This window comes from Petaurus breviceps, unplaced genomic scaffold, assembly GCF_028583685.1.
Source record: "Petaurus breviceps papuanus isolate PSGF00001 unplaced genomic scaffold, PetGlider_PUasm1.0 90925, whole genome shotgun sequence".
Lineage (NCBI taxonomy): Eukaryota > Metazoa > Chordata > Mammalia > Diprotodontia > Petauridae > Petaurus > Petaurus breviceps.
In genome coordinates this window covers 13,967,073-13,981,891 of record NW_027187380.1, presented here as the reverse complement: position 1 = coordinate 13,981,891, position 14,819 = coordinate 13,967,073, and the positions used below count along the sequence as shown (strand labels likewise).

Sequence of the window (14,819 nt, the reverse complement as noted above, 5' to 3'; positions counted from 1 at the left end):
ATTGAACAAATGCCTGTCCCACAGATTTGTTTATGGAAACAGAGGAGATTATGATGGCAATTCAGGACCAGGTCATTGCTACCAGAAACTACAAAAAGGTCATCCTTAAGGAGCTTGGACATAGTTATAAATGTCAATCATGCAGGGGAGCATTGGAGACTGTTTAATTAACTATAAATGTGTAGTATCCACTGAGTACTTACATGGTGGCTAAAATTATCAGAAGCTCACTATTGTCTTTTGTGGACTAACAGATAACAAATTCCAGTACTGCAAATATAGGCCTCCAAATACCCCAGAAAACTCAACCAGTAAACTGGACTGGAACTAGACCATTATCAAAGAATGAGTTGCTGATTAAAATTTCCTAGACATACTACAAATTCACAAAAACTTCAGAACATTTTAAAGGCTGGTAGGTGGCACAGTGAATAGAAAGCTAGACTTGGAGTAGGATTATCTGAATTCATATACTGCCTCATCCATTTCCTAGCTATGTGACCCTGAGCAAGTCACTTCCACTCTGCCTCCATCAGTTTCCTTATCTGCAAAAATGGGCATAATAGTATCTACCTCACAGGGTTGTTGTGGAAATTGTTTATAAATCTATGAAGAGAGAGAGAGAGAACTTTTCTGACCTTAAAGCATTATGTCACTTTTATCTGTTTTGCCACCATCCAAAATGCTCATAATAATCTTTAAGCTATATGGAAACAATATAGAGACCTGGACAAGGAGACCAAAATTACGTAGGAACTAGGTGAGGTATATATCATACCTATGGTCCTGTCTGCTACTAGAGTGTGGGATACTTTCAGGCAGCCAATAGAAGATGAGCTTATATCCTTATTCTTTCATTCAACTACAAAAAGCAATTATTTTATGCATCTGGACAATAACCTTTATACTATTGAATGTTCAGGAATAATAGCCAGATAGCAACTTGTCCCAGGGTAATTTCTACACAAACCGCACCAGAAAAGAGAACATGATGGTAACAGTAATAGTACTAACAGCCAGCATTTATATAGTACATTAAGGTCTGCAAAGTGCTTTACAGACATTAGGTGGACAATAGGTGCAATTATTATTGCCATTTTACAGATGAAAAACCTGGAGACAGAGGTGAAGTGACTTGCCCAGGGTCACTTAGTTAAGTGTCCGAGGTCACATTTGAACTCAGGTCTTCCTGACATCATCTAGTCTTCCTCTGATGCCTCATTGGGTGTGGAGGTAACCTTGAACTCTTGAATGTTGCACAAGCTCTGACTGGTCTTACCAAGCTGGAAAAGCTTTGAGTATAGGCCCAATTATAGACTGTATGACATCTAGGCATCATCCTAGCAAAGTCCAGAGATGCTCTTCACGAGCCATTTTGCTGCAATGTCAAAGAATCATAAGATTTAAAGGTAGAAAAGACTTTTTGTTGTTATTATTCAGTCATTTCAATTGTGTACAACTTCATGACCCCATTTGGGGTTTTCTTAGCAGAGATACTGGAATGGTTTGCCACTTCCTCCTCCAGCTCATTTTTATAGATGAGGAAACTGAGGCAAAAAGGGTTAAGTGGCTTGCCCAGGGTCACACAGCTAGTGTCTTGAGGCCAGACTTGAACTCAGGATAAGACTTCCTGACTCCAGGCCTAGCACTCTATGCACTATGGCGCCACCCAGCTGCCCACATAACACTTTAAGATTTACTAAATGTTTAGCACACATCTCATTGGATCCTCACTATAACCTGTGTGGCAAGCAGGGCAAATAATATCGTACCCATCTTATGGATGAGAGAGTTTAAGTGTCTTGCCAAAAGTTACCCAAGTAGTAAAAATGGTGGAGCCAGTTTTTGTTCCCAGATGTCCTGAGGCCAGAATTCTGTCTTCGTTATAATTCCACTACGTATTACATGTTACAATCCCCATCATAATACAACTTCCTCTAAGACCTCCCATTTACATTTTTGAAGTTCCTTCCTGTCTATTCACCTCATTTTATCCTCATGATAATTCTATTGGATTGATAGCATTGAGATTGTTATCCCGTGTTCCAGGAAAGGAAACAGAAGGCCAGGGAACTGAAAGGATTCATCCATGGTTGGACATTAGTGTAATAGTGGAGAAATCAAACGCTTGGTTATAGCACCAACCTTCCCTGCCCAGCAGGCCTATAGGTAACTTGTCCCAGAGACTCAGCCCCTCCACCGAACCCCAGCCAGCTCTTGTCTCCTTGACTCTCAGACTCAGAACCGTGGACAGCGCATGAAGGAGGGTGCCCACATCAACCGGTCCCTGCTGGCTTTGGGCAACTGCATCAACGCTCTCAGCGACAAGGGGAATAATAAGTATATTAACTACAGAGACAGCAAACTCACCCGGCTCCTCAAGGTACCAACAAAAGCCAAATGGGGTGTGAGCAGCAGGGAGCTGGAGGGTTAGGAGCCCAGTTTACAGAAGATGCTGTGTTATGTCAAAGGAAACTCTGAATCCCATTGCTGTCAGTTAGCGGTTTTCTCATTCATAACACCCAGGGCATTTTTAAGGTACCTTTTATAAGTCACAAGGAGAACAACAGAGGGGCAGTATGGGATAGTGTATAGAGAGATGGCCTCGGAGTCAGGGAGACTGGGTTCAAGTCCCACCAAGTTCAAGTCTGACCATGACTGACTATGTAACCCTGGGCAAATTACTTGACCTCTCAGTGCTCTAGACAATTAACTAATACTAAAAGTTGCAAAGAAGATGCTAATCTACATTCCTAGAGGTGGTTTCTTCATCTGGGAGGTCTTTATGCCCAAGAAATACCAAAACCGGTACCGATTCCTAAGGACAACCTTATGACCCAGGGAAGATATTCACAAGATCACAGAACTCAGAGCTGGAAGAAATGATAGGGATAACCTAGTCCACCTTTCTCATTTTATAGATGGGAGACCAAAGGCCCAAAGTAGAAGAATTGTAGGTTGGTTTATTTTTTTTAAATTAGCATTCTACTTTCTACAAAGGGCACTCCTTAGCCATATAGTCAGTCAACTAAAAAAGAAAGAAATTCTTATTTAAGAACTTGGGCAAGAAGGGGGAGGAAGAAAGGAGGCCGGGGAGTCCAAAGTTCATAGAGTACAGCTGGGCTGGCAGCTACTTCTGTCACAAAGGAATTGATTTTAAAGCTCTCAGAAGAGGATTAAGCTTGATAAATCCTTCAGGATATATGTTAGTAGGGATCAGGGGGAGATGGGGAGTGGCAGGGGTTAAGACTGCCATAGTGGAGGAACCTAGATATAGGTGCCTGATCACATCTGGCAAGATACAATAAGATGTAATGGTTGTCCAGCTAACCAGGTCTTCTCCTTCACCTTCTATGTAGGATTCCCTTGGGGGCAACAGCAGGACAGTGATGATTGCCCACATCAGCCCTGCAAGCAGTGCATTCGAGGAGTCCCGAAACACCCTCACTTATGCTGGTCGGGCCAAGAATATCAAGACCAGGGTGAGATACATCCACTTGACCATTCCCAAGATCATGTTCCTTATATTCCCTGGCCTATTAACCTTCCTGGCCACTCCCTTCCTGCTGAATTCTGCCTCTTCAGCGCCATTCCCAGTCCTTGCATCTGATCTTTTTCTTCTCCACTCTTTCAGCCATACTTCTGGATTCTTCTCAGAAGTTAATGATAACTGCTTCCATTCACCACTGAAAGCACTAAACTTCCTCTTTCTGACTTTTTCCTCTTCTGAAATCTGCCCCCGCCCCCACCCTGCTTTCCCATTATCCCTTTCTCTTTCCCCTTCCTTCTCTTCCTCTCAACATTCCTTCCTTGTTTCCTTCCTTCTACTACAAATATTTAGTGTATGGAGCTTGTTCTCTTCTCTACGCTTCCTCTCTTGGTGATATCATTAGCTCACATTGGAGTCAAATATAATCTCTATGTAGATGATTCCTAGATCCATATTCCAGCTCTCAGTCTTGCATCATCAACTACCTGTTTGACATCTCCACCTGGATATCCTATGGGCATCTCAAACTCAGCATATACAAAACAGCACTCATTATCTTTCCCTCTAAATGCAAACCCTTCTCCTAACTTTCACATTTCTGACCATGACACTACCATTCTTAAAGTCATTCAGGTTCACAACCTAGGAGTCATCCTTGATTCTTTACTCTCTCTCTCTCACACACACACACACACATACACACACCCCTCACCAATATTATTTCATAGGTTCCAAAAATGGGTGATACTACCCCCTGGGGGTCACTGGAATGATCCAGGGGGGCAGTAGTAGCCTCAGGTACAATTAGGGGGCATTGAATAAAAAGCAGGGAGTGGTGGAAGCATAAGGAAAGAAGAGAAGAGAAAATTTTGAAAAGCCATTCATACATGTTTCATGTGTTGTATAACAGAGTTTATTTAAGTCATAGTGATTCCATTAATTTTCAAATAAATGCACAAAATGCAAGTTATAACCAATCAGTGGTCAAGTCCACCAACAGGTCTTAACAAGCAAGTGTTGGCAAGTGAGCTTGCGGCACATTGTTCAGAAGTGCAGCATGCACTGGCCATAATATGTGCATGTAATGACTTTTTTATAATATGATACTATATGGTTACATGAGGCAATATTGTATCATCAAAATTTCAATGCAGAAAAAAATTTGCAATAAATTATTAAATTTAAGATGCATATTTTTAAGCACATTTTTTGAAATGACACAAATTGTTTTTTAAAATCGTTAAAGAGTTAAAGTAGATTTTCAGGGGTTGCTAAGTAATTTTTTTTAAGGGGCAGCAGGCCATATAAGTTTGAGAACCTCTGGTTTAAATAGTTATCAAGTCTTGCTTGCTGATTTCACCTCCTTTACTATCTCATGTTCATTCCTTTCTCTCTACTTGTACCACCACTAGTCAAGGCACTCATTACCTTTCTCCTGGATCATTATAATAGTTTCCTAATTTGCTACCCTGTATCCAGTCTCTTGGGGCAGCTAGATGGTACAGTGGATAGAGCTCTGAACCTGGAGTCAGGAAAACCTGAGTTCAAATCTTGCCTCAGGCACTTACTAGCTATATGACTCTGGGCAAGTCACTTCACCCTGTTTGCCTCCATTTCCTCATTTGTAAAAATGAGATTGAGAAGGAAATGGCAAACCACTCCAGTTTCTTTGCCAAGAAAGCCCCAGATGGAGTCATGAGGAGTCAAACATGGCTGAAATAACTGAACAACAACAATATAATCTCACTCCTCTCTAATCAATCATCCATACAGCAAACAAAGTAATTCATAGTATTAAAAACACAAACATTACTCCCTTACTTGAGAAGCTCCAGTGGTTTCCTTTTGCCCTTAGGACAATATGCAGTATCCTTTGTAAGGCATTTAATGCTTTTTCATGGTATAGCTCCAGCCCATCTTTCCAGGTAGATTTCCTATCACCCCCATTCTACACCACAGCCAGATTGGCTTATGTGCCTTTCCCTGGACCCAACATTCTGATGCCTCTCACTGGCCATTCCCCATACCTAGAATGTTTTCCTCATTCACTCCTTCCTCTTAGAACTCCTCTTTCTCTTATTGGTTCCTTCCTTCAGGAGACCTTTCCTGATTCTTAGTTGTTAGTTACTGACTTCTTGCCAAATCACTGGGCACTTCTTTAGTATATATATATTCTATGTACTTCTCTGTGAATATGTTATATAACCCCTACTAGAATGAAAGCTTCTTGAGGGCAGGAATTGTCTCACTTTTGTATTTTTATCTTCGATGCCAAGCACAGTCAATCAACAAGTATCTGTTAAGGGCTTATTATGTGCCAGACACTGGACTTATCTGTGGGAATTCACAGACAAGAGTGAAACAGCCCCTGCCCTCAAGGATCTTACCTTCTAATGGAGGATCTTACCTTCTAATGGAGGAGTAACATATACACCACTTATACAAAATGAGTACAAAGTAGTTTTAGGAAGGAGAGAATTAGCATCTGGGGCCCAGGAAAGGCATCATACAGCAGCTGATACTTGAACTGAATTTTGAAAGAAACCTGGGATTCCAAGAAGTGGAGGGAGGCATTCCAGGCATGGGGAGAGTGAGGGAAAAAGCATGGAAGCAGGATGAAGAGTGTCCAGGGTATGGAATAATGGGTAGAGCTTATCACAAAGTATGAGGAGAAGAGTAAAGTATAAGACTAGAAAGAAGATATATAAGGAGCCTGGAAAGATAGGTTGGCATCAAATTGTAAAGAGCCTTAGTTGCCAGAGTTTATATTTGGTACTAGATAAAGAACCACTGGAGCTTATTGATCAGGGAGATGACATGATCAGTTCTGCAGTTTAGGAAAAATCATATTGTCCGATGTATGGAGGAGAGACTGGAGCATGGAGAGAGGCTTAAGTCAGGAAGTCCAAATAGGAGTCTACTGCTGGTTGTCCTTTGTTCTCAAAGAGGATCAGAATGATATCACTATGCTAGAGTCAAGTTACAGTGTGTCCAACTGTGGCTGATCAGACCAACACAAGCTTGGAAGGCTCTACAATAGATCAGGCTTAAATGATCCATGTGAACATTTGGAGTGGAAATGGCTCTGAATTTGTGCATCTCAGGAGAGGAGGAGATATATACCAAAAATGTCATGGAAGTAGAAAAGACAAGATTTGGCAACTGAGGGGCAGCTAGGTGGTGCAGTGAATAGAGCACCGGCCCTGGAGTCAGGAGTACCTGAGTTCAAATCCGGCCTCAGACACTTAACACAAAAACTAGCCTTGTGACCTTGGGCAAGTCACTTAACCCCAACTGCTCTCCAAAAATAAAAAGGCAAAAAAGATTTGGCAACTGATTGAGTGTCAGTGGGGTGAGTGAGAGGAGTAGAAGTTCTTATCATGGTATGGAGGGACTTAGATGAATAGAAGGCACAAACCCTGCCCTCAAGGAGGTTGAATTCCAAAAAGAGACCTAGTATATGTAAAGTGCTTTGGAACCTTAAAGGGTTATATAAATGCTAGCTACCCTTATTATTATTATTTTACAAATGAATAAGTAAAGGCTCAGAGACATTAATTCACTCACTCAGGGTCATTCAGCTAATAAAGATCAGAGCCAAGATCTGAACCTGGGTCTCTTGACTCCCAAGTGTAGCATTACAACCCAGGTGAAATTCAAGAGGCAGTAAGTAGAAAGAAAGAACCAGCAGGGCTTGGCGACCCATTGGCTATGGAGGACAAAGGAGAAGGAAGAGGCAAAGATGATTCTGAGTTACTCTTATCACCTCTTGGCTCTTACTTCTCCTCCCACCACCCCCAGGTGAAACAGAACCTGCTGAATGTCTCATACCACATTGCTCAATACACCAGCATCATCTCTGACCTGCGCAGTGAGATTCAGCGCCTCAAGTGCAAGATTGATGTGCAGGGTGGGCGGGGTCAGGGCCGAAGCCCCTGTGGAGACATTCGCCAGATCCAAGGTGGGTACCTAGAAGGCATGAGGATGATACTGTCTTTTTGGTCACCTGTCAGTGGTCTGGCTTAAATATGGCTCTTGGGGAGCCCCTGGACAGAGGGGCACTTTCCACCCCAAAGACAGCTACTTCCTAGCTACCCTTTCTCCTTTTCATCATAGCCATGTATGGCCATTATTTGGCATGAGTAATGATGACAATAATAAAGTTGTTCTTTTCATAGAGCTTTAAGGTTTGCAAAACACATCGAATCATTATCTCATTTGGTCCCCACAACTACCCTATGGGTTGGGTACCACAGAGATTATTGTTCTCATTTTACAGATGCAGAAAGTGAAACCACATAGTTAGGTAGCCCAGTGGCTGGAGTGCTGGATTCGGACTTAGGTAGACCTTAGTTGAAATCCTGCCTCATACACTTACTAGCTTTGTGACCCTGAGGAAATCACTCAACCTCAGTCCACCTCATTTTCCTCATCTTTAAATTAGGAATAGTAAGAGCACCCACCTCCCAGAATTCTCATGAGGATCAAATGAGATATTTGCTTAAAGACTGCAAACCTTAAGTATTTTATAAAGGTTAGCTAGGAGGAACAGCCGCAACAGTAGTAGTAGTGATAGGGATGGGATCTGAACCCCCAAAAGGAAAAGGCTGTGTCTTTGGGATCTGAACCCCCAAAAGGAAAAGGCTGTGTCTTTGGGATCTGGACCCTAAAAAGGAAAAGCCCCTGGACTTTCCCATGTGGCCCAGGTCCCTGGCGCTCACCATGGCTACCTGGTCCTTCTCTGTTACCTCCCAGTCACCCCAGACTACTTGGCCACTCCTAGACCCTTCCCACAGTCTTTCTGTGTATAAGGTTCATCTTGCCCCCCATTAAATACTCAGATTCCTTAAGAGTCTGGTCAGTGCTCAGATTTTTAAAATCTGGCCACTAGTGCAGGTTTTTAAGAATCTCGCCCACCCTGACTGATGTTCTCATAAACCTTGTATTTGGTTGAAAGAATGTTTGGGTCTAATTCATTCGAGGAAGAACCCACATATCATTTGCCTTTGAATTTCAGGGTCCCAGCACCCCTAAACTTCAACAGTAGTAGCAATAGTATTGAATTCAGAAATTAGGTAACTTGATGATTACTAACTGCCCAAAGCAGAATCAGAACTCATGTAGTTCCAGATTCAGTAGAAGCCTCTGCATATACATGATAGAGTGCTAAGCCATGGCCGCCACTCAGGTATTTGAGAATCATAGATTGTCAGAGGCAGAATAGGAGGAAAGTAGAAATCATTTAACCCAATCCCCTCATTTAACGGGTCCTGAGTAGTTAAATGACTTCCAATCTTGAGAGACCACACTTGAATGAAGGCAAAGATAACATGCCACACAAACTGATGCCGCAAAACTGGTAGGGTCAGTTAACATGTAGGATGATGGAGTCAGGATCCAAAAAGAGTTCAGAAGGCTAAAAAGTGAGTTAAACTCTAATGAGATTTAATAGGATTAATGTAAGGACATACCCCGAGGCTCAGCAAATCAACTGTGCATGTACAGGATGCATCAGTTCTTCTAGAAAAAAAAAGATCTAAGAGTTTTTCAAAGTAGACTCCAAACTAACAATGGTTTAATGTCCACCTACTGCCTTAGCCAGGGAAAGTACCAATCAAGGAGTTGGAAAGGGTCAAAGGAAAACATGTGCTAGACATCCTGTAGGGGTATTAGGAATAATGACAACAATAATAAAGTGGTAATAGTTTTATGGTTTGCAAAATATATTATCAAGTCAGACAATATGTATAAAGTGCTTTGCGAGGGATAACCACAAATCTTGCCTGGTCTTGGGCTGTAGAGAACTAGGATTAAGGACAAGGTGGGGATATTCCTATGGCTTTGGTCAGACCACATCTAGAGAATGCCAGCAGAGGGCATTGTGTCCAGAGAAGGGCAACCAGAATGGGAAGGGCACTGAAGACCATGACCCAGGAGGCTCATATAGAATCAGCCAATCAGAATGCCAGGGACTGTGCTAAGTGGTGAGGTTATAACAAAAGTTTCCACTCCCTCCTACCCCTCAAAGAAAAAGGAACCCCAGATATTTTTTTTCAGTTTTTTTTTTTTTTAAGCAATCGAGGTTAAGTCACTTGCTCAAGGTTACACGGCCAGCTATTTCTGGGTGTGGTGCTGAGTGTCTGAGCCCAGATTCAATCCCCAGGTCATCCTGACACTGGGGCTGGTGCTCTTACTCGCTGAGCCACCTGGCCTCCCCAACCCCAGATATTTAAACTGGAAAAGAGCTGGCTCAGGAGGAACGTGACAGTTGTCTTCAGCCATTGAAGGGTTGCTCAATAGAAAAGGAGTTAAATTTGCTGTGATTAGTGCTAGGGGGAACAGCAAAGAGCCGTATGGTTAGAAATTGCAGAAAGCTCAGGGTTCAGCTCAATGGTTAGAACAGAGATGGAGATTAGACTTGTGATTTCAGTGATGTAAGGAATTCACAGACGAGGGACCTCCCTCTACCAGTACAGGTAGCATCTTCATTGATTCATTGTCTCAGCAAGTCGCCTATAGCCTTGAGAGGTTCAGTGGCCCAGATATACTATAGCCAGTATGTCTCAAAGGTTCAACTCAAACTCAGATCTTCCTAGTTTGGAGGTCAGCTCTCCACCCATTACATCATAGCTGCCTCTCTTTGGAGGGGGCTCAGAGTGAAATCAATGGGTTCTCTGTTATTGAAAGGACTTCAGAAGGAGTCCAGATAACCATTAGTTGGTACTATTGATAAAGGGATTCCTATTCTTGTACAGGTCCTGGAATCAGGAAGACCTGAGTTCAAATCTAGCCTCAGATACTTACTAGCTGTATGACTCTGAGCAAGTCACTTAATCTTTGTTTGCCTCAATTTTCTCATCTGTAAAATGGAGATGATAAGGGTATACACACACCCCAGAGTAGTAAGGATCAAATGAGATAATAAGCATTTAGCTCAGTGTCTGGCATATGGGAAGGGCTATATAAAGGTTAGTTATTAATATGCCTCTGAGGTCCACCTCTGAGTCCTAGATAGCAACTCTGGTGGCTGAGACAAACAGCTTAGAGTCTGGGGCTAGGGCAGGACAATGATGGAATTGAGATTTGAACCTGTGACTTCTACCTTACAGAAAGATCCAATCCTCTCCTTTTATTTTTTTTTAATGCTTTATTAACTTCTAATTTACATCATTCGTTTCCGCCAGATTTTGAGTTACAAATTTTCTCCCCATTTTTCCCCCACTCATCCCCAATCCTCTCCTTTTAGAGATGAAGAAACTAGAAACCAGGGAGGGGAGGTAACTTTCCAAGACCATGCAGGTAGTAGGTAGCAGGGTCAGAATTTGAACCCACATCCTCTGACTCCTAACCCAGTGTTCTTTCTATTATGCCATACTACCTGGCATGATGAGGGAGGAGAAAGGAAAACATTTGAAAACTACCCTAGTCACAATCACAGAGACACATAAAGCTGTAATAAATTAGAGCTGTGCAAAGGTCCCTATGGATATGGGTAGGGATGGAGAAGCTGGAAGGCTGAGCAGGTATGGGAGTGGTGGGAGTTACCATGTTAATTAACGGAGAAAGGCTTCTTTTGAATTGTGAGGCAACTTAGACAGAGGCATGGCTTGAGAAGTGAATAGGAGGCTCCAGGTGTGTAGGGCGTCAGAGAGAGGGGCTCTCCGTGGGCTCTGCTGACTCAGGCTCCTCCCTCCTTGTCTCTGGGGCAGCTGAGGTCCAGCTTCATAGCTCCCAGTTTGAGCAGCTGGAGATGGGACAGCTGCGGGGGCAGCTCATCAGTGCCTTTCAGGACCAGATGGATATCCGAAGGCTGCTGCTAGAATTGGAGAACCACTCCATGGAGATCCAGATCGATACTTCCCGTCACCTGCTCACCATTGCTGAGTAAGCATGCACCCATACTCTAACCCATGGTATTCCCCATAGACCTTCTGATCCTATCCATTGTCATCCGCCACCATCCCACCCCTCAGACCTCTGGCATGAATCTCCATGTCTCTTGTGGGCCAGTTGTCCTGTGTCCATCTATCTATGCTCTCATACCCTGTATCTCCCTGGGGGGCTGGTCTGGGGTAGCTGGGAGCAGGAGAAATCTCGCCGCACCCTCAAGTGGCAGGAAGAACAACGGAAGGAATCATACAGCAAGGATGACAGTGAGAAGGATTCAGACACTGGTGATGACCAGCCCGACATCCTGGAGCCTCCAGAGGTGACCTCAGCCCGGGAGAGCATTGCTACCCTGGTCAGGGAGCAGAAGAAACTCCGAAAGCAGAAGGTGGTCAGAGGCCTGGGGAAATGAGGGAGGAAGTCTGAGGGCAGTTTCTCTGGGGCACAGCTAACACAGGGGCCAGTTTCAGGCCTTACTATGTGAGATGGGCAGAAATGTCCCCAGAGGTAATCTATGGGATGGTCCCTGGGAAGGGGTTGGATATTACTGGCCTAAAGAGCATATGGCTTGGAAGAGTGGGGTAGGGTGGTCCTTGAGAGGCTAGCCCTGCTCCTAGCCCTAAATTCCTAAGGCATGGCCTTTATTTCATCCAAAATAGAGCACAGGTTGGGTGTCTAAAGAGTTTGCTTATTAAGGATTGAAACAGAGGGATGGGGCCCTTCAGGAGAGTTCTTTTCCTCTTTGACACCATTCTCCCCTCACCCCTGGCCCTGGGTCCCTTAGGTGGAACTGGAGCAGAGGTGCCGGGATTTGAGAACCCAGGGCCGGAGGCTGGAGGAGATGCTACCACGGCGCATTGGTTCTCAGGAACAGCGGGAAATCCTGAGCTTACTATGCCAGGTTCATGAGCTAGAGATGGAAAATACTGAGATGCAGTCCCATGCCCTGATACGAGATGGTGCCCTCTACCACCGTCGGGAGGCCATGCGTCGCCTGGAACAGCACCGGAGTCTCTGTGATGAGATCATCCAGGGCCAGCGGCAGATTATCAATGGTATGATCCTTAACCCATCTTACAAGCCATTGACATGTTCCCTACAAAGCCTGAAGCTTCAAGCACTCCTTGGACCCCCCGTTTTCTGCCTCCCTCCCCATGTCATAACTTGTAGTCCTTGACCCTACTCCCTCAAGCCTCCCTCCATTCTGATGGCTCCACCATGGACCAGCAATAGAAGTGGTATTTCCAGGGTGGCTATTTCTCCTCCCTGAGAACCAAGACTTGGAGGCTGGGGCTTGAGGTGCTAAGAGAACTCCTCCCTGGCAGATTACAACCTATCTATCCCTCACCACCTGGAGCAGCTGTATGAGCTCTACCAGAGGGAGCTAGAGGAAGGAAATCTGGATCGAATGGCCATTATGGACCGGGCAGCCTCCGGGGCCCTCCAGGTGTGTGGGAGTATCACTGGGGGTGATAGAAGAGGAGAAGAATGTGTGGGGGTGAAGAAGAAGAGAAGAAATGATTTGAGTAACCAAGGAGATACAAGCAGGTGCTCTGAGGGGACCAGCTGCCTAACACCTGGAGGATCAAGGTGTAGGCTCCCCAAGATAAGAGCTGGCTGACTCTGGTCCCAATATCCCTTCAAGTAGGCTTCCCATTTCCCCCTCCTTGGATTAGTACCCAGGGCTAGGAGTTCCTGAGCCTCCCCCCTCCTCTGGTGAATCACCCCAGGATTAAGGGTGAAGGGGTTTGGTGTAAGTTGTCTTCTGTTGAGAATTTGAAGAACTCAAGTGCAAGGACAGAGGCCTGACCAATAGACCCAGGGGGTCAGGTCACCACAAAGAGTGTCCAGGAGCTCCTGGGATCTCCCCACTCCCCGACCCTAGCAAAACATAAACTGAGACCTGTTCCTACCTTCCCAGGGGAGGAGGAGAGAGCAGCAGAATATGTCCTTAATGTAAATATATATATATATATATATTTTTTATTGTCATTATTATTATTATAGGGCCCTGGGCATATGCCCCATTACCTCTGCAAGAGGCCAAACTCACTCAGAAGAAAACCTGGCATACATGTTTTTAAAGCTGCTAGTCAATTCCTGCTACATCTTTCCCTGGGCTGGGTCTCCTCATTTTGTGTCTCTCCCCTCACCACCCAGGAGAGTTCATTGCCTAGAATCCCCTCAGGCCCTGGAGAGAACACCCTGGCCCTGGATTCAGATCAGGAAAGTGTGAAGACTCTGGGCTCTGAGCCCCAGCTGGTGCCAAGGAAGGACTGGCAAAAGAGCATCCTCCCCCCGCTCGGTGTAGGGGACCTGGAGGGGTGAGCTTGGAGATCCCAGCCCTGTAGAATCTGTCCCCAAAGCCCATGGGGCATGGCCAAGGCTAGGTGGCGACACCATGAATTAGGACTTGAGGGAGGCCTGGGATTGGCCTGCACTGAAGGACAGAAAGAACATGGGGTGGGGAGGTAAGCCTTCCTGGATTCTGTCAATGGTTGGGAAGCCAACCTCTCCCCATCAGGAATCCATGATTCCTTGGGGCACTAGGGGATGAGAACCTGTGGTTCTCTTTACTGAATATGGTAGGAATAACAAATATCTGCTTCTTCACTTCTCCTAACCACAGTGAGGTTAACAAGGTGTTCAAGGTTAGTCCCCATACCCGGTCCTGGCAAGCAAAGAACTCATCTGTGTTGACACCACCACCCATCCAGATCAATGGCATGGTTTCCCAGGAGGTGAGTCCCAAAGCACCTTGCTGCTTGGCATCAGAATGAGCCCTTAGAGTCAGGGGGTCTTTAACTGTTCTCCTGATTCCTTCTTTCCCACCTGCTCACCCTATAGGACCCACCCCCGGACAGCAGTCACATTAACTCATCCCTGGACAGCAGTGAGAACTTCCCAGAGATTCCTGTGTCCCACAAAGGTGACCCCACCCACCCACCCCTACCACCGCTGATCACCAAGGTTGCATTGGATTCTTTGGGCCCCTTTCTCTCACCAAGTTCACAGTTCTTAACCCATGTCCAGTAGCATCAAAGCAGAGATTCTTAACCTGGGGTCCATGGACCCCCAAGTAGTTTATGGATAGACCCCAGGGAAACTGAATTTGTTTTCTTAATATTTTAACAACTGCATTTCAATATAATTAGTTTCCTTTGTAACTATATATTTTATTTCATACCTTGAAAAACATGAGAAGGGGTCCACAACACTCTGGAGAAAGTCACAGGTGAGAAAGTGGAAATGATTGTCCATATTCTACAAAGGGGAACATTAAGGTGAAAGAGTTTCCCAAGGATTTTATTTTGAGCAGTTTGGGATAGAAACAGGATTTCAATACAGACAACTCCTGACTCTCAGTCCCCTGTTCAGCTGAGTTAGTAAAACATGGGACTGAGGCTTGGTTTTTTTGTTACCTCCCCCCCCCCCCCCCCCC

General features: G+C 44.7%; 1 protein-coding gene across 1 annotated transcript in view; it reads left to right on the top strand.

Moving 5' to 3' along the window:
- KIF19 (kinesin family member 19) overlaps positions 1 to 14,819 on the top strand; it is a 57,873-nt gene that overhangs the window by 39,974 nt on the left and 3,080 nt on the right. Inside the window, exons 8-17 of the mRNA XM_069076501.1 lie at positions 2,237 to 2,383; positions 3,360 to 3,482; positions 7,292 to 7,451; positions 11,200 to 11,374; positions 11,567 to 11,765; positions 12,162 to 12,432; positions 12,703 to 12,824; positions 13,538 to 13,701; positions 14,007 to 14,118; positions 14,225 to 14,306. Of these exons, the coding sequence (XP_068932602.1) occupies positions 2,237 to 2,383; positions 3,360 to 3,482; positions 7,292 to 7,451; positions 11,200 to 11,374; positions 11,567 to 11,765; positions 12,162 to 12,432; positions 12,703 to 12,824; positions 13,538 to 13,701; positions 14,007 to 14,118; positions 14,225 to 14,306 (1,555 nt within the window). The remainder of the gene's footprint in view (positions 1 to 2,236; positions 2,384 to 3,359; positions 3,483 to 7,291; positions 7,452 to 11,199; positions 11,375 to 11,566; positions 11,766 to 12,161; positions 12,433 to 12,702; positions 12,825 to 13,537; positions 13,702 to 14,006; positions 14,119 to 14,224; positions 14,307 to 14,819) is intronic.